General features: G+C 37.6%; 3 protein-coding genes across 10 annotated transcripts; 2 read left to right on the forward strand and 1 right to left on the reverse strand.

Moving 5' to 3' along the window:
* Positions 1-108: 108 nt before the first annotated feature.
* Positions 109-13,904, forward strand: slc38a8b (solute carrier family 38 member 8b). 7 transcript variants are annotated; one of them, XM_087261297.1, is made up of 12 exons: positions 109-896; positions 1,000-1,167; positions 5,638-5,852; positions 7,093-7,291; positions 9,307-9,463; positions 9,548-9,652; positions 9,735-9,792; positions 9,891-10,005; positions 12,099-12,246; positions 12,339-12,538; positions 13,121-13,172; positions 13,555-13,904. In XM_087261297.1, the coding sequence occupies exons 3-12, from the start codon at positions 5,655-5,657 to the stop codon at positions 13,655-13,657; spliced, it is 1,335 nt and encodes a 444-aa protein (XP_087117423.1). In that variant the 5' UTR covers positions 109-896; positions 1,000-1,167; positions 5,638-5,654; the 3' UTR covers positions 13,658-13,904. The 7 variants fall into 7 exon arrangements, with proteins under 7 accessions (XP_087117423.1, XP_087117422.1, XP_087117420.1 ...); XM_087261294.2 differs by lacking the exons at positions 109-896; positions 1,000-1,167 and adding exons at positions 1,706-2,795; positions 3,571-3,632; XM_087261299.1 differs by lacking the exons at positions 109-896; positions 1,000-1,167 and adding exons at positions 2,099-3,062; positions 3,530-3,632.
* On the reverse strand, positions 1,702-2,716 carry exosc6 (exosome component 6). Its single transcript, NM_001020486.1, is given in 1 exon segment — positions 1,702-2,716. A coding segment is annotated over 1 exon segment (816 nt). The 5' UTR covers positions 2,643-2,716; the 3' UTR covers positions 1,702-1,826.
* A 958-nt stretch (positions 13,905-14,862) lies between the features above and the next one.
* aph1b (aph-1B gamma-secretase subunit) lies at positions 14,863-24,897 on the forward strand. 2 transcript variants are annotated; one of them, XM_087258953.2, is made up of 6 exons: positions 14,863-15,066; positions 16,923-17,093; positions 20,179-20,252; positions 20,329-20,451; positions 20,528-20,655; positions 23,806-24,722. In XM_087258953.2, the coding sequence occupies exons 3-6, from the start codon at positions 20,222-20,224 to the stop codon at positions 23,971-23,973; spliced, it is 450 nt and encodes a 149-aa protein (XP_087115079.1). In that variant the 5' UTR covers positions 14,863-15,066; positions 16,923-17,093; positions 20,179-20,221; the 3' UTR covers positions 23,974-24,722.
* The last annotated feature ends 380 nt before the right edge of the window (positions 24,898-25,277 follow it).

Below are 25,277 nucleotides of genomic sequence, written 5' to 3' on the forward strand. Positions count from 1 at the left end.
CTCAGCGATGCAATTTCAGACACAATGCAATCAAATGAAGCTAGTGAAGTCACTGTGACGGGTGGGGTTAGGTAAGCCCATTAATAAGCATTGGATGCAGCCCAGATTGCACTGCACCAGGTCTGCAGCCAGACCCCTCTCGATTAGACACTGGAGTTTGAAGTGACGTCAAAAAAATGTTTATCCATTTAGGTTCGTTTTTGGTTGTTTGTTTTTTTCTAATTGCCAAATTTGTCACTGTTTTGGAGCACACTAGATTACAGATATCATTAAGACTAACATACCGATAGTAACATCTAAACCTTTTTTTTTTTATTACTGATTCATTTTCAGTTCTTTAAACAGGATTCCCACACTTCCACAAACAGCAAATTCAAAGACTTTAAAGTACTTTTTAAAGCACCATTAATTTTAAATAAATCGCTGTTGTAAATCATACACCAACTGTACTTAGTATTTCACTTAGACTTGTTGTTAGATATTTATGCTTAAATGTAGTAATTTTCAAAAATGAATCGTTTTTAACAGTCATGTTTTTTTTTAACAAATCAAATCATTATGTGACAATAAAAGTGATTTGATTTGGATGTTGAAAAAAACTTGAATGTGCATTAATTTGTCAGTTTTATTGTGCAATATTGAAATGAAAGAATTTAAATTTCTCAGTGTTTTGTTCTGTTTTGAATTTATTTGTCTGAAATTCAAGTACTTTTAGGAAGCGTGGTAACCCTGTTTAAAGGGGCAGTTACCTCATAAATAAAAAAAGTGCTGGTTGCTCATACTTGGGTTATCCAAGAAGTAGGTGTCTACTTAATTAAAGATGTCCTATGGTGATTCAAATAATAGTTCTAGTCACGGCCACCAACACAGAGTCTGTGCATCTTGCAGAGATTAAGGTAATATTCTTATAACATTTACTTTCTAGCACAGAACAGTTGATTCATTTCATAGAAACCCAAAGAACCACGGGTATTAACTTGTTTTGCCTGTGTTTTTCAGACTATGAAAGTGCTGCAAGCTACTGACTTGCATTTTACGACTGACCATGGGCAATGGCTTCATCTAAATATCTTAAATATTCTACTAAAGGAAAAAGCCATCTAGACCAGAGATGCCCAAACTACGGCCTGCCATCCTATCTGAGAAGTGAGGGAGAATGATGAAAAGGTTGGTGCCATGCCGCGCGCTTGTCATTTCTAATTTTAATGTAACCTTTTGTTTGTTCATTTAATTGTTGGGTTGCAAAAAAAGCAACTGAAATTAAAAGTTTCACTTAAATGTTGTGCATGAATCACATTTAAAAAAAAAAAAAGTAAGAGTCCTTGATGAGCAAATCAAGTGTCCTGAATATATTCAGCAGTGAACATTATTGTTATAAAGAGGATTGTTTTTTTATTGTAAGATGTTCATTATAAAATGCAAAAAAGATATAATTATTAATGATTTCAGTATTCTTTCAATTTATTTTAAATATTAATAAATAAGGTAATTACCATGGCAACTGTAATGTAATACTTTGGTTTATTTAACTTCAGCTCACCACCTATAATCAACTTTTTTGGCCCCTCATAAGAAAAAGTTTGGGCACCCCTGATCTACACCATGGATGGCATTGAGGGTGCGACAGGAGATTTTCGTTTAGGGGGAAATAATCTGAATACAAAATCAGCAACACCACTGAAATGAACAAATACAAGATCATAGAGGAGATAAAACTGCAGAGGAGTTTATTTAGTTGGTTCGACATTATTACACATTTAAATGTACAAAATTTCAACAATTGTAATCATTTTAACTGTTCTCAAAAAGAAGCGCCAAACAAAAGTCTATTTCTCAGGCGGAGGCGCTTTCTTCTTGACAGCCCGCGTCAGCGCTTGTTGAACCACCGGGTAGAGTTTATGACAGCCGTCCATGCAGGTTCTCATAGCCTCGGTCAGAGTGTCCTCCCGCATCTCCCCGTCCGCATTCAGGCCAGACACCTGATTCAGATTGGGAAGCAGAGCCAAGGTGACGCACCCCTGGTTGTCTCCGTAGCCCTCCTGCCAGCTCCCGCACTCCTCGGCGTATGACGGGTCAACGAGACACGCGTTTCCGCTCTGCCGCAGCGTGCAACCCAAAACAATGTCGTACATCTCGATACCGGCGTCCGCCAGGGCCATCGAAGCGCAGGTCACCGCGTGCGCCAGAACCGAGCCGTCATTCTCCAAAACCATGACATTCACGTCAATCTGAGAGCGCGGGTATCTGTGTAGGCAAACTCCCGGCCGCAAGCTCTCCATCAGAGTGGCGGACAGGTCTCTCTCCTCGCTGCCCTGGATCCAGGCTCCCCGTTTCACGCAGGAAAACGGCGCGAGCCTGAAGTCGCAAACCAGCCGACCGGTTTTCATGTCCGTTTCGTCCCTTCGTTCCGTTTCCTTCGGCCCGTACACCGAGCAGATGATCTTGGTGTTTCCAGCCTCGATGTACGCGGAGCCTTTCGCCTGGCTGACTAGCCCGCAGCGCGCAAACACCGGCCGCACATCTCCGTTCCCGCGGACGCCCTGCCTGCTGCTGGGGGCTTTAGGGGCTTTGTCCGGGGACAGAAAGAGCAACGGGGACTGCGACTCTTCCGGTCCACGAATACGTTTTGTGTCAACCGGCATTTTTAATAAACCCACGTGTTTACGAGAGCATAGCTTACTTTGCAGCGGTGAAACTACTCAGTCTTCCTCGAGGAATCAAATGCTTCGGGATGCTGCAATCAAATGCTGTTTGCGCGCTGCTGCCCTCTGCCGGATAGGGATAACGTGGCAAATGTGCTGTGGCAAAGACATTATGCTTTGTTAGATGTGATGTGCATGTTTTAAAGTCAGGAATGAAATAGTTCATTTGACAGACGTAATGTAGACCTAGTTTAGCCATTTTTCAACACGTTGGATATTACTATTTTGCTGCAGTGTAGATAGTCGAACACTGATGTGACTTGCAGTCTGCAACCATAGCTCAATACACGGTGCTGTTTGTATTATTACTTTTGATAGGCCTGAAGTATGCAGAGAAACATCCTTCACACCATTAATAATGTAAATACCAACTGTTGAAATAATGTGGACATTTTACAATAGCAGCAACACAACGAACAGTCATTTCCCATTGTCAGACAGTCAAGACAGATAATTAAGTTGGACAGAAGACATTTGCCCAATACAGAATCAAAATGATAGCAGTTACACGATACAGCATATAGAAGCAACATAGCAGCACAAATTAACAAACACACACACACACACACACACACACACACACACACACACACACACACCATTACACTACTAGCTGGCTAAACTGAAGATGCGAGACAGGATGGATCCATGCATTAATGTTGTTTAGATCAAAAATCTGACTCCACAAAAGTTGTAGCAGAAATCAAGACTCACCTAATCAGTTTTTCAAGCTTCCTTTGTCCAATTTCGGTAAACCATGTTAGTGTTAGGTTAAGTTTGCTGTTTTGCTGACAGGAGTAGCATCATGTTCTCTTCTGCTGCTGTAGCTCATCTGCTTCAAGGTTTGACATGTTGTGTATTCATTCAGAGATGGTCTGCATATCTTGCCTGAAGAGAGTTATTTGACTGTTGCCTTTCAGCTCAAAACAGGTAAATGTCCTCTGACTTCTGCCATCAACAATGCATCACATCCCTTTCCCTCAAAGTCGGCATGACTAAATGCATTGAGTTTTCTACTGTATGTAAATAGCTCGTTTAATTTTTGAGTGGCAGTTGAGTATATACAGTGCTCAGCATAATTGAGTACAGCCCAATTTGAAAATTTGTAATTTTATCCATTTCTCAGTGAATATAGGCAATGAATCCTGGTGCTTTTAAACAAAACAGATTTAATAAACAGAAATATGTATTAAAATAATATATTAGTCACAAAACATATTTAGAAGTTAAAATATTATACAATTAAATTCAAGTGAAACATTAAAAAATTAAATTACAACCTACACAATTTCAACAAAATTTATTTATTTTTTGCTTCTCTTGATTTTTCCTCTTTTTAAAATTTGTATTTAATATTTTTCTGTATCATAAAAAATTTGTTATTTTGTTGGATAGGCTTCAGAACTGACTAATCTATTGTATATGCACAAATATAATATTGTACAGCTTCCTATTACAAATATGAATTTAAAAGAGAGATTTGTGAGGGGTGTACTTATATAAGCTGAGCACTGTAGGTTTAGGCTAATTACAATTGTACAGTCCATGGGCCTCTCTAGCTGGATCTTATAAAAATACTTAATCACAATGAGTGAAACTCATGAAACTTGGCTATATGCAGGGGCGTCGCCAGGGGGAAAAGGTTAGAACGATTAAGAACTATGCAGGGAAGATGCACTCTTTTTGGACCCCCAGAGTTACTATTTGGGGGCCCAATCAAACTGGCAACAAAAAACACCCCAAGCACCCCCATATGTGTGTTTTCTTTTTGGCTTAGTCCCTATATCAATTCAGGGTTGCCACAGCGCAAAAAGGCCAAGTCACTTCATTATTCCGGGGTCGCCACAGTGGAATGAACTGCCAACTTATTCAGTGTATGTTTTATGCAGCGGATGTCCTTCTAGCTGCAACCCATTACTGTGAAACAATGTCCCCCAATGTCCACCACTACGCTCTTCAGTTCGCGACAACACCACATCCGCCACCAATACCAATACATTTAATAAAATAGATTGTATAAATATTGCACAGCATCATAAAGCATGGTTTTCCCAGAGATGGGTTGCGGCTGGAAGGGCATCCGCTGCGTAAAAACCTGCTGGATAAGTTGGCGGTTCACTCCACTGTGGCGACTCCAGACTAATAAAGCGACTAAGCTGACAAGAAAATGAATGAATGAATCAAGCATGGTTTAACATTACAGCAAGTACTTAAAAGTTCAGTATAGGCTAAAGGGTCTAAGAGTTGAGAAGGCCAAATTATTGACCCTTCCATCTATTTTTTAAGACTTCATATTCCTAAATTAATATTAGTTTATAATGCAAACTGTATGCATATTGTATGAATTAAGTGATAAAAGTTCTATTTATCCGTACTCTAAAATTTGAGAAATGCCATAAAAAAGCAAGCTGAAAATTCACAAACAACTTCAGTAATCGAGAGAGACACGTGCCTCGAGTGAGCTCTTCAAACGAGAGTTTGCTCAAAGGGTTCGAAGAGGGTCGTAAAACTAATTAAATTCAGCCACAGCGTTTCACGTCCTTACAAAAATATCCCCGTCCTGCCGTGAATTCCTGCAGTTCTAGACAAATTCGCCACAGAAGCAGCCGCTCCTCTGTCAAATCAAGACAATTCCTCCTAACATGCAACTTCAGAGAAGCAATCATTCTGACTCGGAACCAACCGTTACAAGCGCTAGCAAGTCTGTACAATATTTCACACCTTGCGATGACATTTTAAGGGATCTTACTTGAGACAATCCTGCTATACGATTCAGAACAGTGTTTTATACCAGACAAGTGCTGATGCGTATGACACAGGCCTGAAGAGTTCCGTTATTGCCAGAAGGTTCTCACATTGGTTTCGTCCAAGAACACAGCGGGACTTTAGAATCGTAATACTTTTCCATTAAGTATATTTTAATCACATTTTTTAGGTCTTGAGGCGCTGAGGATGGAGGAACTGGCCCGGGAGAGTATACGCAGCATCAGCCTGCTCTCAAAACCTGCGCGGGGTTCGGACGTCCCACGACTCGGCTCATTTGGGGCCATTTTCATCATGCTTAAATCTGCCCTCGGAGCGGGACTGCTCAACTTTCCGTGGGCTTTTGAGAAGGCTGGCGGCGTGAACACTGCGATCAGCGTGGAGATGGTGCGTGTTGACACGTGTAGATTACTCATTTTTAAAGTAGGGCACGTGCACAGGTGTAAACCTTATAATCCATTCGAGGTTGACATTTGATTGGTGGCTGGCATTAACCCTTGCAGGTATAAGCAAATACAAATAATCGACTTATGTTTGTTGTCTGAGTTGTTTTGGAGTTTGCAGATCTAGAAGAAATGTCAACGTCGTTTTTATGAATGTTTCTGTTAACCCTTTAACCATTTATCACATAACGCTATTTAAACATTGTTTCAATGTTGAAACAACAACTGACATTTTTAATCTTTTTTTTCGGTGATGAAAGTTGGTCATGCACATGCTGTTTTTAAACCATCCAACATTAAACATTGTGTCAACATTGTTGCAAAATTGTAACAACTTCTTATGTGGTCATGTGCTGGCTGGATACAATAACAAAAAAGTATCAATCTGGGGCCACCCTTACTGAAAATAAACTATAGCTTTATTACTGTAAATTGTAGCAGACATTTTGAGTATTGATTAGCCTACCATTTGTATGACCACAGCTTGCTTCAAACTGCCAGGTAAAACTATTATTAGTGTAGCAAAATCATAATGTGTGGTTACTTGGGTTTAACTACAAAATTTCTTTTATATATATATATATATATATATATATATATATATATATATATATATATATATATATATATATATGTATGTATGTATGTAAATATATATATATATATATATATATATATATATATATATATATATATATATATATACATATATATATATATATATATTCTTCTAGATGCAGCCAAAGTCTGAATGTTGATTGCTCGTTTTAATTTTGCTTGATGTTATACCATCTGTCATAGATGTTAACTAACTTAACTGTATTTTTATCTTATCTGTTAACTTATCTGAATCCATATACTGTTTATTTGTATTGTATAAATACAATACAAGCATTTGTGTAATTTCTCAATCAATCAACCATCTATTGAGATGTTCTTATATATTTCTAATATATAGTATGTCTCCTGTCACCTCATTAGATCCTGCATCTTTCTCATTAGAGTGAGAATGCAATGCTGTTATTCACAACCTTGCACTAATGAAATCAAAGGTGGTCAGTAATTTTTAATGTGCATGCAACCCCTTTGCAAAGAAACAAACTTTGTAAAGCCTCACATAACAGTGCTAATGTGGATGCAACTAAACAAATTCTAGCAGTTTAACATCTTTCTTTCTTTCTCAGGTGAGTCTGGTGTTCCTCATAAGTGGGCTGGTCATTCTTGGTTATGCCTCATCGATCAGTCGCCAGAACACGTATCATGATGTGGTGCGGAATGTGTGTGGGCGGAGGATCGGTCATCTGTGTGAGATCTGCTTTGTTTTCAACCTCTTCATGATCTCGGTGGCCTTTTTGGTGGTGGTGCAGGATCAACTAGAAAAGTGTAAGTTGTGTGCATTTTGTATGATTTAATATGAGCAAGGATATTCAAGATTACCTGTTTCAAGGTAAACCAGGGTACATTTTTTGATGGTTAGAATTACCATATCAAATTGCCATTATCATTAAAACCATGATTGATTATCACAATTTTAAACATATTGATCGGCTAATTACAAAAGGCTGCAGCATAATGCATCTTTATATTGACAGTTAATAAATAAATATTGATTCCTACATTGAATACACAGGGGCTACTATATCCTAATGGAAAGTTGACCCCATTATCTATCAGTAATTATTTCAATTTGTTCTTCCTATTCGCAATCCAATTCTTTCGCTTTCCTTACTCTTTCTTTAACGGGTGTATATTTGTAGCTTGTACTGTGTTTATATGTTGTCCAATATATTTGGTGGTTAAAAATCTCAGGATGTCCTTCAAAAAGAGTAGGGGTTTAACCCTGGCCAAACTGCCCACTGGCCTCTGTCCATCATGGCATCCTAAACATTCCCATATTATAATTGTAATTAAATCTAAAGATTTTTTTATAATTATTATGTGTGTTGGGGAAAAGTTATTATCGGTCATGTGGGTGTGATTTAACATGTTAATTGTAGGTAATTGTTATTAATGTTCGGCGATGCAGTGGCGCAGTAGGTAGTGCTGTCGTCTCACAGCAAGAAGGTCACTGGTTCGAGTCTCGGCTAGGTCATGTCTGTGTGGAGTTTGCGTGTCTCCCCGGGTTTCCTATGGGTGCTCCTGTTTCCCCCACAGTCCAAAGACATGCAGTACAGGTGAATTGGGTAAGCTAAATTGTCCGTAGTGTATGGGTGTGTGTGAATGTGTGTGTGGATGTTTCCCAGAGATGGGTTGCGGCTGGAAGGGCATACTCTGCGTAAAAAACATGCTGGATAAGTTGGAGGTTCATTCCGCTGTGGTGACCCCGGATTAATAAAGGGACTAAGCCGAAAAGAAAATGAATGAATGAATGTTATTAATGTTGTATTTCTTTGATTTGAAGCGTGTGCGGCACACTTTTGAGAATACTGAGCTGAAGCTTAAATTAACCAAATTTAATCCCAAATCAAGTCACAATATCAAAGATTTTGTACATCAAACCGCACAACACTTTTTGTCTTTTATTAAGCAGCTTTTATGCAATTTTGTGAAAAACAACGGTAACATGAATTCCTAAGAGGTCCTAGCAGACACACAACATTATAAGGTGTTATTAATATTAGATTAGATTCAGGTCGCCATCCTCTAAGGACAACGTTATTTTGATGTCCAATAACAACGTGAAATGGGGTTAATATTTGGTTGAATTTAGTTTGTGTTCGATAATGAACAAAATTCAGCGTCAAGCCGACATCTTAAACCAACGTCATATTGACGTCAAATTCTGACATTTATTTGTCAGTTATGGCAACCAAAATCTCTCTGATAGACATCATATTGATAACATCCACACAACGTCAAGCTGTAACATCATTAGACGTTGATATTTTGTTGTTTTTAGATTGCGTGGGTTCTGATGTTAACCCGATTTTCATCTCCAAACAAAATGCAGCATCCCATAACGTTGGGGTATCAATCTGACGTCATGTTGGTGTCCTGTGCATGCTGGGGTAGTTTTCCAAGTGAAGGTTTACCAAACAATACCTTGAGTAAGAAAATCAAATGTGCCTATAAAAACAACAACACAATGTATATGAAATGCAAACATATGCTTATGTTGTTTGTTACAAAATGGCATGAAGCTGCACATTTTTTGTTTCTCAGATACAAAAATTGATGAATGATTTATTTTCTGAACATTTTCAGGTCATTTTAACAAAATATTCACATAATATCAACAGTCGTGATCATTTTGGTCACTATAATCGTGAAAAGAAACCTTCATATTGTTACATCTCTAATATGAGCCATTATGTTTCACTGTGAGCAAGGGTACCAGATAAATGTGTGTATATGTACTATGCATGACTAAAAGAGATTTTCTGCTGTGTGTGTTTCAGTGTGTCTGTCTCTGTACGAGACGGTGACTGGAAATACCGAAGCAGAGATGCCACATCACTGGTACACAGATTACCGGTTTGCCCTCTCTTTCATGTGTCTTATTATCATCCTTCCACTCTCCATACCCAAAGAGATCGGCATCCAGAAATACACCAGGTGTGTTAGAGGCTATGCCATGTTATTTCTGCTGCTGTATCATTATGTCTGTTCTCTGAATATTTCTTTGTGTTCATTCATCAGTGTAATGGGAACTCTGGCTGCGACTTACCTGAGTGTTGCTGTCATTGCGAAATATTACCTAAAAGACACACACACAGCGGACCTCACACCTGAGCACAGTCAAGGGTGAGTTTTGCGTATGTGTGATGTAAAGTTGTCCAGGAGTTTTATATCTGTGGTTGATTTTGTGTTCTTGTGTCTGTGACAGATTGGGCTCATGGGCTTCCATGTTCAGTGTGGTTCCTACCATCTGCTTCGGTTTCCAGGTTAGATTCTGTAAAAAAGAAAAACGTTGACATTTTACTTTAGAGCACTTTCTATGTTTGACCATGTTGATGTTCTGCTATCTTTATTCGTATTACAGTGCCACGAAGCTTCCATTGCTATATACAGCAGCATGGAAAACAAAAAGATCACACATTGGGTTTTCATCTCAGTCACTTCTATGATTTTCTGCCTGCTTATTTATACTCTCACAGGTGAGTCAGATCATTATCCTCTTTCACATCCACTCTTAAAGCCCATAGTTATCCCTTTTATTATTGTTACAATGTTATTATTAATGCAGTAGATTCATTTGACTAAAAAATACTAGTTAATTTTTTTCTACTTTAAAATTATATATTTAATTGAGCATGTCATTTAATATATTATATTATATTATATTATATTATATTATATTATATTATATTATATTATATTATATTATATTATATTATATTTTCCCAGTGATGGGTTGCAGCTGGAAGGACATCCGCTGTGTAAAACATATGCTGGATAAGTTGGTGGTTCATTCTATTGTGGCGACCCCTGATGAATAAAGGGAATAAGCCGAAGGAAACTAAACTAAAACCATGAAATCAAATATATTAGTATATTAAATATAAATTTTGTCAAAGAAAAACGAACATAAGTAAACAGTTATCTTAGTGAAGTTTATTTACAAACTAATTTCGAGAGGATCACGTGACTTATGATTAAACACAGCTGGTTCTGCATTAACCCCAATCAGAGGATTCTGAACCCACTATACAGAGCCATGGTTTCTCACTAGTCATCCTTCTCCTCTACCTTTCCCTTCATAGGGTGGCACGGTGGATTAGTGAGTAACACTGTTGTCTCACAGGAAGAACGTCACCGGTTCCAGTCCAGTCTAGTCTAGTCCAACAGGCTGGCTGTTGTTTTTTAGCGAAGTTAGCCTGTTCTTCTCCTAGCTTGTCGGTTTCCTCCCACGTTCCAAAAACATGCACTACAAGTGAATTGATTAAGTTAAATTTAGCACTACAGTCAAACTCTCATCCAGCAGCATATCTCTTCATGGCAATCATTTTCTGTCATCAGCTCTTATCAAAAATAAAAGGGGGTTCACGAGACCTACCTGAGCTCAGAGCTCCCCTCTCACCCTGCAAACAAGAGGGAGCCCAGAGCTCAAGGACCTTTTAAGCTCAGGGCTCTCTCCCGGGACAGCATGCCAAACTTGCTTACAATCAATCATCAGCTAAATGTGACCTCTTGAAATGAAAGTTTTTGGCATTTCTCATTTGTAAGTAAACCTAAAAATGATAATTTCAACTATAGACATACAAACAGTAATATCACATTTAAGCTATTAATTAGGCACATTTTATTTTGATGGTCCCTATTGCACATTTTGACTAAAAATTGGATTGCAACTACATGCCAATTACTTCTCATTTGAGTATATATAGACTTTCTGCTTAATATATTTTGATACTGCTCCTTTAACATTTAACTGACTATAATAAACTTTGCATGTACATGTCAACTTACATTAACCCTAACCCCAAGCAGTCGACTTATAATCTATCTATCTATCTATCTATCTATCTATCTATCTATCTATCTATCTATCTATCTATCTATCTATCTATCTATCTATCTATCTATCTATCTATCTATCTATCTATCTATCTATCTATCTATCTATCTATCTATCTATCTATCTATCTATCTATCTATCTATCTATCTATCTATCTATCTATCTATCTATCTATCTATCTATCTATAAATATCCATTGAGAATTAGTTGGTGTGTGAATGCAATGTAACTTAAATTTAACAAAATGCTTTAAAGGGACCATCACAATAAAGTGATACCCTTAATTAACTGCAATGCTTCATTGGTGATACTAAAATAGTTCCGCTTACTTGCCATTGTCAAATTTACTATTTAAAATTATTGAAAGAACTAGGTTGACAAATGTATTGATTAAAACTGAGATTTATACACCTGAAAGCTGAATAATTGAGCTTCCACTGATGTATGGTTTGATAGAATAGGACGATATTTGGCTATTTAAAAATCTGTCACAAATTGGAAATATTGAGTAAATTGCTTTTAAAGTTTTCTAAACGAAATGCTCAGCAAAGCACATTACTAATAAAAAGGGAGTTTTGATATATTTATGGTTTTACAAAATGTCTTGATGGAACATGATCTTTGCCAAATATATACTGGGGCAACACAAGATTAGTTTTGTGCTCCAGGGTCACATGTAAATATTACCTAACAAGTGTTAACAAGACTGACATTTTGTTGCAAAATGGCAGGTGTGTTTGGTTTTCTTACATTTGGACGGAAAGTAGCCTCAGATATCCTGATGTCATATCCAGGAAATGATGTAGTGATGATTATTGCTAGGCTGCTGTTTGGAATTTCGATCGTCACCATCTATCCTATAATACTGCTGTTGGGAAGGTACTGTAAACCACAAATATGTGCCTTACTCACTGCATGTACACACACTATGTACACACACTCATGTGCCAATGACTGTGTCTCGTTTACAGGTCAGTGATTCTAACACAAATACTGCGCTTTTGGGAACGACGGACCATAATGACACCTGTGTTTGAGGGTCGGTGCCGTCTCATTCTCACTATTCTCTGGATCACCGTGACTCTCCTCATCGCTATATTTGTGCCAGACATGAGTGAAGTCATCAGCGTAATTGGGGGAATCAGTGCCTTCTTCATCTTCATCTTTCCTGGTGAGACACTCAATAGAAATATATGTCCCCAACACACACGTGTGCACACATAGAGTGCCGTTCAAAAGCATTGGGGTCAGGAAGACTAAGAGGGATGGTTTACACAATTTTATTTTACTCACCACTTTCCCTTATACGTTTATGAGCTTCTCTTTTCTGTTGAACATAAAAGAATATGTTTTGAAGAATGTTGGAAACATGTAACTATAGATTTTCATTGTAGAAAGAAATACTATGGATGTCAAAGGTAACTGGCTTTCAACTTTCTACAAAATATCCTCTTTTGTAACTGAAAAACTTGAGATGTTTTCTCAATTTGTTAGTTATTTGCATGTTTTCTTAAATTCGGAATTAAATCAAAATGTACTCTTCTTATTTTTATATGCATATAGTAGTGCTTCTTATAAATGTTCACTTCATTATTTTGTAAAAAGTAATTTGGCCTCATAATCTTTTATGAAATACCATAAGTTTTCCTGCCCCCTGAAAATAACTTTTCAATTCTGGTCACATGGAATGCCTTTGGTATATCTTATTTTAATATCATGAGATGGTGTCTTTGACCAATCTTTCTATTTACAGGGTTGTGTCTCATTTTTGTCATGCAGACAGAGCCTATAAATCACAGGATAAGGTGTGTAACTTCTTATCTTGGTTTAATCATGTTTAATCATGTAATTTTAACTTAACTTCACTGGCTGTTTCATCTGGTCTATATATAAATATAAAAGAGTTCAGTTGAAAACCCCTATAAGTGCTGTTTGAAAGTTTTTCTCAGCCTCTTATGTTTATGTTCAGCTGTTTTACTTTAAAGGCAGTGAAAATCACCTATTCTTTAAACTAAGAGTAAAATTACTGAAACTACGCATAACAACCTGAGAAAAATGCAAATTTTGAATGAAAATTCCAGATGGCACTTAGAGGTTTTTGCATCTAAACTCTTCATGTATATATATATATTTTTTACAACATTTTATTACAACGTTTCACACTTTCAGACTTTTGTTTTCTTTCAGAATCCTCTTGACAGGATGGGGTGTGGTGACTATCGTAATTGGAGCTTTTATCTTTGGCCAGAGCACAACCATCGCTGTTATGGAATTAGCACACAAGTTTTAATCTCCATCCTGATCATAGTCTACTGTATATTTGACTGATGAATGAGAAACAGTATGATACTTGAAACTGAGGACGCTTGTATTAATGTAGAACTATTTTTCTTTATATATTTATTCTTCTGTGTAGTTTAAGACAATACATTTTATTTAAATATGCTGGAATGACTTTATGTAAACCGTGTTTGGATGAATGAATAAATGTGAGAGATTTGCAATACCTTAATAAAATGTGTTACCATTTTGACTAATTTTGAGTGAGAAATGCGTTAACATTAAAGCATTCCATGTCACAGCAGAGATCGAGACTCATCAGACCATACAACGTTTTTCCAATTCGCTATTGTCCAATTTTGGTTAGCCTGTACGAATTGTAGCCTCAGTTTCCTGTTCTTAGCTGACAGAAGTCAAGTGGTGCTCGCTGCAGAGCCATTTGAGGAGAGCTGAGCTCCAACGAGGGGGAGCTTAAGCTTGAGCTCCACCTTTTTTGCACTTCTTCTACGAGTGATGTCACTGGGTGTAGGGTTAGGGGTGGGGTTGGTGTACGCATTAAAACAGCTTACAGGAGGAGGAGCGACAGCTCATGCTCCCCCTCGTTGGAGCTCAGCTCTCCTCAAATGGCTCTGCAGCGAGCACCCTCTCACAGAAGTGGCACCCGGAGTGGTCTTCTGCTGCTGTAGCCCATCCGCCTCAAGGTTGGACAAGTTGTGTGTTATGAGATGCTCTTCTGTATACCTCGGTTGTAACAAGTGCTTGTTTGAGTTAATGCTGCCTATCTATCAGCTCGAACCAGTCTGGCCATTCTCCTTTGGCATCAACAAAGCATTTGCGCCCACAGAGCTGCTCACTGGATATTTTCTATTTTCCGGACCATTGTCTGTAAACCCTAGACTTGGTTGTGAGTGAAAATCCCAGTAGATCAGCAGTTTCTAAAATAGACACAGACCAGCTTGTCTGGCACCAACAACCATGCCACGCTCAAAGTTACCTAAATCACATTTCTTCCACATTCTGATGCTCGGTTTGAACTGCAGCAGATCATCTTTACCATGTCTACATGCCTGAATGCATTGAGTTGCTGCCATGTGATTATTAGACTGACTGATTAGAAATTAGCATTAACGAGCAGTTGGACAGGTATATCTAATAAAGTGGCCGGTAAGTATATGATTAAATAAATATAATTGAAACATATAATTGAATGCTGACGAATTAACCCAATATGAGTAAACATTTTCGTAATAAATTTCAGTTTTAGAAATACATTGCAGACTTTAAAATAATAATTTGAACAATACATTTTAAGGCGGATATATAGGACTCGGGAATTCATGCACTTAAATGTGTGTCAAGTTTCACAGGACAATAGTAGGGTTCAATAACGCTGTTAATAAACGGACTTCAGTGGGTGAGGTAAGAAAACTGATACGGAAAAAAAGATTCTGAAACACATGAAGTCACATGACTAGGAACCGGAAGTAACCTTAGACGCTGTGCTGAACAGTTTCAATCGCTGCGCTGAATGCACTCAACACATTTGGAAAAAACGGGCACAACAAACGCCTCCATAACGATTCATCTATGGTGCTTACAGAAACTGACTGACAGCCGTAGGACTCTCTCGTGGATGGAGTGTGTTAATAGCCTCCGAGAGCACTTATCCGTCTGAAGCGGCGGTCTTTTGAGTGCATTAGCAGGTTAGCCGAGCTACATCATGACAGTGGCGGTGTTTTTCGGCTGTACGTTTATCGCGTTCGGCCCGGCCATCGCTTTGTTTATGTTTACAATCGCTCGGGACCCGCTGCGTGTCATCTTTCTCATAGCAGGGTAAGTACGAGGGCAGATGTGCTTCTCCCGGTTTGTGTGTATGTGCGCGCGCGCTTGTGGTTCCGTGTGTGGCTGAGAGTCCCGTGATGCAGCACTTCATTTGGGCTGATGACTGCCTTTCTCATCTGCTCACCAGAATCTGAGGCTTGATCAAATATAGTTGGAACAGAGCAAACTGCAGAGAAATGTTTTTTTTTTTTAATTTAAAGTTAAATGTGCAAAAAAAAATTCTATTCAAATTTTTGTTTTCAGTAAGTCTTTTGTGTGAACCGAAATTAAGATGCTTTAAACATCAGAAGCGAAAGCTACGGCTTTAGATTAAGAAAGGGCGAGATTTCAATTAAATGTTCTTTTAAAATCGATTACTTCCACGTTAAAATATTTGGCCACAAAACTGTTTTTAGGTTTGTTAATAATAAATGTTTCTTGAGCTGCAAACTAGCATACCAGATGAATTCCTGAAGAATCACGTGACACTCAAGACTAGGTTCATGACCTCTGCTGAAAATTCAGCTTTGCCATCACACAATTACATTACAGTTTACATCTAATCATTTGGTAGTCACTTTTATCTGAAGTGACTTAAAAGTCACCAAAATGCAATCAATCATGAGCCTCGTGTGTTTTATATTTACACAGCTATGGAAAAAATAAGAGACGCTTGGAAACATCCATCTAGATTTATTAAATTAATTGATGAATGAATTGAATATTTTCAATTTATCATCTTTATTAAAGATGTCATCTTTTCAGATGTTTACATTTATTTTTACATGCAAAATCAATGTTTTAAATTTGCTATGAAAAATCTATATTTGTTGGATAAGAAAGCAATAATTCAATCAATCAGAACAACTGGAAATGTTTGTTGTTCTGTCAAATTGTCATTTTCCAGACAAAGCCCAATTACTCTACCTAATATATAGAATAAATTACTTATTTCATATAGAGTTGACAATAGGATAGAAAGGGTTGAGTATTGATGAAAAAGATTTTTTTTAGTCAGTTCTTAATATTGACTAAAGACTCTGTTGACTACTCGCATAATAAAGTTGATCGAAAATACGATGGAAAGTGTTTAAAGGCCAAAGCGAAAATATTTTGAAATTAAAAGCATTTATTAATTTATGATTAACTGGAGTTGTTGAGTTCAACTTATACTTCACAGTTCACTCACTGTGATTTTGATCAGAGTAGACTCTGAGAATGAGACAGAAAAAAGCAAACCCTCTCATCTCCAAATTTTGAGAGTTAATGATGTTTCAAACCACAGTTTGTGGAAAAAAAGGCTAAAAAAGAGAGAGGGGGGGGGGTGCAAGCTGCTCCATTAAGAGAGCTAACGAGCTGTGGAGCTGGGAAGCTGATGTTGATGACAGATTTTTGAGAGGGGTTGTTTGATGTATGTGACTGTTTGTAACACGAGTTTGTTTCTGATTTATCAGGGCATTTTTCTGGCTGGTGTCTTTGCTGCTGTCGTCTCTCGTGTGGTTCATCACGGTCCAGATCAGCAACAAGAACAGTGCCACTCAGCAGAGAGGGCTGCTCATTTTCGGAGTTGTGCTCTCTGTCCTGCTTCAGGAGGCTTTCAGATATGGTTACTACAGACTGCTGAAGTAAGAATTACCCATCCACTTTCTGTCTTTGAAAGGCTCCATGTAATCAATAAGCCTAAATATAACAGTATATCATCTTCTTGAGCATTGACTGGATTAGTATAACTCTTGACAGTGGCAGGGCTGTGTTTTCTATTCTTGCGTTAAAGTTGTCTAAATCGGGGTGTCCAACCCTGCTCCTGAACCTCCTACAGATTTGATCTCAGCCAGCCCCAAGTACACTAGCTGGGAATTTTCGAGTGAACCTGAAAACTTTGATTAGCTGGTTTGGACGTCGCTGGTACTTGGAAAATGTTGAGGATTATTTTTAATTAATAATATTCCCACTAATTAATTATATTTCATATATTGCTTTTTGACACTTATAACACTTAGGTAATAATGTAATACTAAGGTCAGAGCCAGCACTGCTGTTTCCAGATTATGCTGAAACTGTAGATGCAAGATTGCACTTGTTCAGTGGCGGCAATGCAAGTCTGAACGCATACAGAGGTAATGGAAGGTCACCGCATAATTATTGTAACAAAATTATAAGGTAATACTAGTTTGAGCTGCTGTAGCGTATAATGTAGAGAAATTGTATATATTGAATCAGTATGTATGTATGTGTAATGAATGTATGAGCAGTATCACAATATCGCACAGATTAGCGTCCCACCAGTGACGATATACAGTCACATTGCACTGCTGCGAGTGTTATGTTGTGTTTATTCAACACTTCAAGGACATAATCATGTATGTAAAAAAGAAAATCAAACACAGAGTCTAAAAACCCTTTTGTATTGGGAACTTGTTTCTTCTGCCAATTATTCACATCTGCAGCTGACGTCAGAACAGCAGAAGTCGTTACTATTTCACCAACGTCTTTTTAGAGCTAGTGTTTGAATGATTCTCTAGCATAATGTCTAAAGTGATAACAAAACAGGTTATTTTGCTTACATTTAAAGATTATAAGGCTGAACAGCATGAAATATGGCATCAGTCTACTGAGATATCTCCCTACAGTATTACAGTCTACACTATTTTCCTGTTGGAAGCAGGATATCACAATAATTAACCCCCCCAAAAAAGCAGCGCAATCACTACCAGATTACTGTTATGTTTGCAATAAGGAAAACCGCTAGACACATACTGGCATTTCTTCTTTCTTTCTGCCAACACAACAATGCTTATGGCCGCCGACGCGCTGTCTCTGAAATTATAAATATTTAAAATAGGCATTATCCTTATAAATAAACTGCATAGTTGCAATCTAAACAACTACATTCTTGACTAAAAAAACCTCAAAAGTTGTCCAACAGTTGTCCAACAGCAGCAATATTTGTTAAACTTTAGAGTGTCCGCTGCTTGTTGCTGTATGTGGGTGGAGTAATACCCAAGGGTGAAGAGGCGAGATGACTGCTGTTACTGACAGAATATCGCACGACTATCACGACTATATTGTTTTATGAATACAACCATAAATCAGGTTAAAAGCCCGAGCCATCACTATAAACAAATGATATACACAGTTGATATATTTAGTTTCTCTTTGGTGCAAGTGGAAGTTAAAACTTTGACTCATGTTGAGCTAGACAGATTTTTGCTCAATCATATATTCTGGTGGATTTCCCCATTTTCCTTCCCCATCAAGAAGTTATTCTATATTTAAAAAAAGAAAAAGGCAGATTTTTAAAATTTGTGTCAGTATTTTTTAATAAGTTTTCTGTACTCATTAATAGAGCCTGCATTTGAGCCCGAGTGCAGTGGCCTTTTTTATGCCTCTAGGGCCAGGCTTCGGGCCAGTTTTCCCATTATAGCTTGCACGCATATTGGGCTTCAGACCGGCTTTAGAAATAAAAAAAAAAAATGTAAAAAAAGTTTAATGAGATCTAATGCGTTTGGTCCGAAAGTGCCAGTGATGCCTTGCGTATAGAGATATCTAGCCAAGTACAATGGAGAACATAAAGAAAAAAAATGCCAATGGCAAACTTTAAAACTGCGAAAAACGCTAGAAGAAAGGCAAACTTCTGGTCAACCTTGTAAATAGTGACCACTTTAAATGATGAGCCAACTGGTTATGCACAATGCACAACTTGTTAAATTGAGTAAACTCACTGTGCACCACACACCGCTTGGATATCAATGTCAATCAAACTAAAACTTTTAAGATAACAATAATAAAAAAAAAAACACCTCCAAACATTTTTTTAAAATTACTCTGATAAAAAAAAAAAAAAAAAAAAAACGAAAAAACATCAACTTTCTATTAAATACAAATCTGGTCTGTTTTAATGGTTGTAACCGTATAAGAAGCTGTTAAAGCGGAAAAAAAGACAGGCTTCAAGTCGGACTCGGCCAAAATATTGATAAGCTGTTGGACAAGGACAGGGCTACAGTGTCTCTGTGCTTTGTGCATCTCAGGCCAGGGCCAGGCTGGGGCTTAGATTTAAGGCTTGTGCAGCGCGCTACTCATTAAGACATCTGCTTTAAAATAAAGAAAAAAAAAATGTGCAATATTACGATTAAAGTAAACATTTTTGATTTGTTCATTCCTGTGATTATGAAGAGTATACAAATAATTGATTTTATGAAACATTTCTTATTATCCTAAGTTTTGTAGCATGATGCACTGTATTACTATTTTAATGGTTATTTAAAATCGAAATCTTCTGCATCATTTGTAATGACACCCACTTATAAATAGGTTTTAATGCATCCATACAGAAAAAACCTATACATTTAGTTCAAAACCCAAATCATTCATACCCCAAAAACTTGAATGCTACTAATTATCTTAAACACAGCCTTTATTTATTTATTTATTTATTTATTTATATGTTATTAGAATTTTAAACCTTTTTTTGATATGACCGTGGAAAGGGAAACAGGAATGAATGGGAAAAAGGATTGGCAAAGGACCCGCAGCTGGGACTTTAACTCGGGTCACTGTGAGCACCACTAGGCTATTGACACCAAGAAAAAGAAAGCACAAGCCCTAGCACATTTCCACTGTGTTTAAATAAGCAAAGGATTCCGTCAATGATTGACATTGGCAGTCAGTAGGAGGGTTGTTGTTAACCGTCTGTCATTGTATCTCTCACAGAAAAGCAAATGAAGGCCTGTTGGCTCTCAGTCAGGAGGACACCATGCCCATCTCCATGCGGCAGCTAGCTTATGGTAAACCTCCCTCACATGCTACTTCTCATGGTGCAATAGACATTCAGTGTTTATTAAAGTGTGTGTTGGTTTGCAGTGTCCGGTCTGGGCTTTGGCTTCATGAGCGGTGCGTTCTCTGTGGTCAACATCCTCTCTGACTCCTTGGGTCCAGGAACCGTTGGCATTCATGGCGAATCCCAGCATTACTTCATATCGTCAGGTAAAGAGACGTCAGCTTGTGTTTAGGCATGAGGATGGTCTCCAGTGTGACTGAGGTGTGTGTTTTCTCTCCTCAGCCTTCATGACTTTGGCCATTATCCTGCTCCACATGTTCTGGGGGGTGGTTTTCTTCGAGGCCTGTGAGCGTCAGAGATGGTGGGCTCTCGGAGCCGTGGTCGCCAGTCATCTAGTAGTGTCATGTCTGGTAAGTCAACATGTGTCGTGCTGTAATGCAGGGATTTCCAGATATTTCATCACCCTTGTGACCTTGAAATAGTAACAACAATAACAAAATAAAATAATAATAATAAAAACAATAGAATCTAAACTATGGAGAAATAGAAGTGATGCAATAGAAAATAAAAGCAAATATAAAATATTGAAAAACTTTTGATATAGAGTATGTGGCTGTAGAAAAAAAGGATTATATATATATATATATATATATATATATATATATATATATATATATATATATATATATATATATATATATATATATATAAAAGAGCTATCTGTACAAACAAAAACATGGAAGTGTTTTGAACAAAGTACCTGGTGCATAAGTGCAGAGGGAGTGTATCCTATAGGTCAGGGGTGTCCACACTCGGTCCTGGAGGGCCGGTGTCCTGTAGAGTTTAGCTCCAACCCTAATCAAACACACCTGAACCAGCTAATCAAGCTCTTACTAGATATACTAGAAACTTCCAGGCAGGTGTCTTGAAGCAAGTTGGAGATAAGATCAGCTGGACACCGGCCCTTCTAAACTGACTTTCGACACTCCTGCTATAGGTGGTTTGTCAAGCCAACTCGCCTATGTGGCGTACACTAGAACGGCACAATATATGCCAAGGGTGTGTGCAAATGTGTATAAATGTCTAGAGTGGGCTTATATGCCCAGGGTATATGCATGAATGTGTGTCCAGTGAGTGTTCAAAGTTCCTAAGTTCTTCAAAGGATATTAAGTGTAAAGAAAGGACGGATTAGAATGATGTCATTTTGGCCAAAATTATGTAACTGCATTTCTGGAGGTGGAAATGGCTTTCTTGCTTTAAAAGGGTTTCAGAAAACATCTTTATACTAGCATTGGTCTGTAGCGACTTCTTTTATTTTTTTGATCAGTCATTCCTGAGAAAATGCATCAATACTGAAGCGCAAAGCATGAAAAGAAAAATCTGGACCTTCAGATGTCAAATATTTACTTGAAATATAATAACTGATGTGTTAGTTTTACATCACATTTATATTTGTTCATTTGGCAGACTGTTTATCTAAAGCAACTTACAGATATGGACAATAGATGTCATCAAAGCAAAAAAAGGACAACAGTACATAAATACTGTGGCAGATTTTGTGTTAGTCAAATCATTTTTTGAAGTCGTCAGATTTGAAATGTTTTATGTTAATATTTTAAAAATGTACTACAGGGTGTCCACAGGGTCTTTTCAAATTTTCAAATCAAATATTTTGGCCTTAAAGTCTGAAATATTGAGTTTAGGTCTTAAAATATAAACAGGTCTTCATTTTCCTACGTTTAAGCAAAGTTGCTCAATTGGGCCAACACGTATCCAATCACCAACAATCCATCTCTATAAAACCTTTGTTTGTATTGAAGGCTTTTTATTGCGAAGAGATACACAGCATCTGTTTTTACAGCACATTTACCAAATTAAATTCCCTTATAAAACTCAAAACAACTGCACAATTACTCTTGATAATAACAGAGCAATATATCTATAACATTATCTTCCATTTCAAGAGTTCACACTTAGCTGATGATCTATCAAAAGCTTGTTTGTCATGCTGTCCCGGGAGAGAGCCCCAAGCTCAAGGGATCCTCGAGCCCGGAGCTTCCTCCCGTTGGCAGAGCGAGAGGGGAGCCTGAGCTTGGTGGATCTCAGAACTCGCCAGCTGCGGTAGCTAAGGGAACACGTGAGAAAAGGGTTAGACAAGTGCTTGATTGTTATGCATGTTGTATGTCTTTGGATGGTGGGAGGAAACCACTGGGCCGCCGTGCCGCCTGATCAGTGGTAAAGGAGGAGAATAGGGGAGGAAGGGGGGTTTCTTCCAAACGAAGATTTAATAGACTGAAACTGTGGTTATTTATAGTAGCTTAGGGCTCATATGATTGGAAGATAATGATAAGCTAATAAGAGACCGGTCGTGATAAATTATAAGCACGTGATCCTCTCGAAATTAGTTTATGAATAAACTTCACTTTTTCCAAAATACTACAGATGAAAGTTAGAGCGGACATACTATTTATAAATAGGCAGTGTTTTATGACAGAAACGTATTGTGTTGAATAGGAGTTACAGTGCTCAGCATTTATGAGTACACCCCATTTTGAAAATGAATATTTGTCTCCATTTCTCAGTGAATATGGGCCATATATATTGGTGCAATTAAACAAAACAGATTTATAAAACTGATAAATTTATTAAAATAATATTTTAGTCAAAGGACATCTTTAGAAATGGAAAGAATGCATTTAAATTCATGTAAAGTATTGCAAAATTAAATTACAAACTACAACATTTCAACTAGATTGTATATAGTCTTTGTTTCTCTTGATTTTGGTGTTTTTGAACATTTTATTTAATATTTTTTCTAAAACATAAATTTGGCTGTACTATATTTCGAAGCGTTATCGTAAGTTTTTTTGTTAGATAAGCTCCAGATTTTCTTCAGTACTGACTAATCTAATGTATATGCACAAATATAATATTTTAAAGCATCCTATAGAACAGGGGTGTGCAAACTCAATCCTGGAGGCCCGGTGTCCTGCATATTTTAGTTCCAACCCCAGTTAGACACACCTGAAGCAGCTAATCAAGCTCTTTCTAAGTATACTAGAAACTTCCAAGAAGGTATGTTCAATGAAGTTGGAGCTAAACTCTGCAGGACACCAGCCCCTTCAGGACCGAGTTTGGACACCCCTGCTATAAAAAATATGAATTTAACAGAGATTTGTTGTCTAATTACCCTTACCTGCCTAGTTAACCCGATTAACCTAGTGAAGTTTAATATTATTTACATTTACAACTCATTGTGCACTTTGAAGCTTTAAAGCTGGAAACCCAAGAAGAAACTGCACACAGTGACACGCTTCCCTCTCAAATGATCAGCAACTTCTGTTTTATATCAGTTACTTGTGCAACTGCATTTATATTCATTTGAAATTGTTGTTATAAACTTGAATCGACTGACAACCCTATACAGTAACAGTGCTGCATTGCTCAGCATGTAGAGCTGCAGACATGAGCAGCTGACTAACTCCAATCACAAGCGCATCATGTGACCCATTTTTCTTTCTTTTAATCTATGCAATGTTGTTCTTTTATCCCTCTCGCAGACGTTTGTGAACCCACACTATCAAGGCAGTTTGATCCCGACCTACATCATACTGTCAGTCATGGCCGTCTGGGCATATTTATGTGCCGGAGGATCTTTGAGGAACCTGAAACTCTGCCTCACCTGTAAAGACAAAGACTTCCTGCTGGCCAATCACAGGCCCAGATAACCCACTAACAGGAGTTCTTTTTCCCTCCCAAAGACCGACTCTCGAAGCCAGTGTGCCGAAAACACGGCCAGCAGCCCTGCACTGAGAGGTTTATGCTCTGGGCTTTCTGAACGGTTGCGGAGTAACAGGAATTTTATGTCTGCAGATCTTGCACTTTCTGTAATGACCTCCTCTTCTGTTTTTTCTGTTGTGTGTGTGTGTGTGTGTGAGAGAGATACTGAGATTGTCAGAGAGAGTGAGTGTTTTGTTCTCAGAGCCTGTAGCAGGTTTTTAAATAAGGTCTTGTGTAGATTTGACCTTTAAATAGTTCACGTTTCCCCCCATGTCAGGCTTTTTCCTCCTGTGTATTTTACGTTTAACTGACCAATTAGACTCGAATGATTTGCCAATGTCCTGTCTTCAGTCTTAGCTCTTCAAATTTTCTGCTGATTAAAACCTGGAGTGACTAGCTTTGTGTTTTCTTTTTAATTCGCGTGTCTGGTGTTGTCTTTTTAAGCTCAAGCTTATTTTTCCCAGGTGTTGTCATTTAAGGGGTGTTGGAATGTATTTGGATGATTAAGGCAATGGCCACTTCTCCATATAAACCACTACATTGAAGCTCCTCTGCTGGAAAGGTCTGACTGATTTGAACACACAGGGCTCAGCGGGATCAGTTTAGATGTCACTTTTATTGGACTCCTATGGGTTTAGTTTCTTTTGACTGTGAGGTGTATGAAGTTTTCATTCATAATAAAGTAGCTTGAGCTCCAGTCTGCTGTATTTTCTTCATTGTGGGCTGTCATGTACTTCCTGAAATCAAAGAACCTTTTGTTTATGAGCATTTATTGACAGTAGAGGTTGATGTTTTAATCCCTGTCATGTTGTGAATGAGAAGCAAAGAAACTATTCCTAATGTGAAACATTCTAATTGAAACGCTGATCTCACAAGCTTGTTAAAGTTTCTGTCATGACAAATTAATGTTTTAGTAAAGTTAACACCTGCTAGAGTTAGGTTTTGAAGAATGTTTGGTAAAACTTTACAATAAGGTTCATTAGTTAATGCATTTAGTAACATGAACTAATCATGAACAACACATGTACAGCATTTATTAATCATAATTAAACATTTACTAGTTCATTATTCACATCCAAGTCCATGCTTATTAACATTAGTTAATGCACCATGAGTTAACATGAACTAACAATGAACTACTGTATTTCATTAACTAACGTTAACTAGCATGAACAAATACAGTAGTAAATGTATTGTTCATTGTTTGTTCATGGTAGTAAATGCATTAATTAACATTAACTAAAGAACCTTA

The sequence above is a fragment of the Danio rerio genome, chromosome 7 (genome assembly GCF_052040795.2).
Source record: "Danio rerio strain M-AB ecotype USA chromosome 7, GRCz13ab, whole genome shotgun sequence".
NCBI classification, from domain to species: Eukaryota; Metazoa; Chordata; class Actinopteri; order Cypriniformes; family Danionidae; genus Danio; species Danio rerio.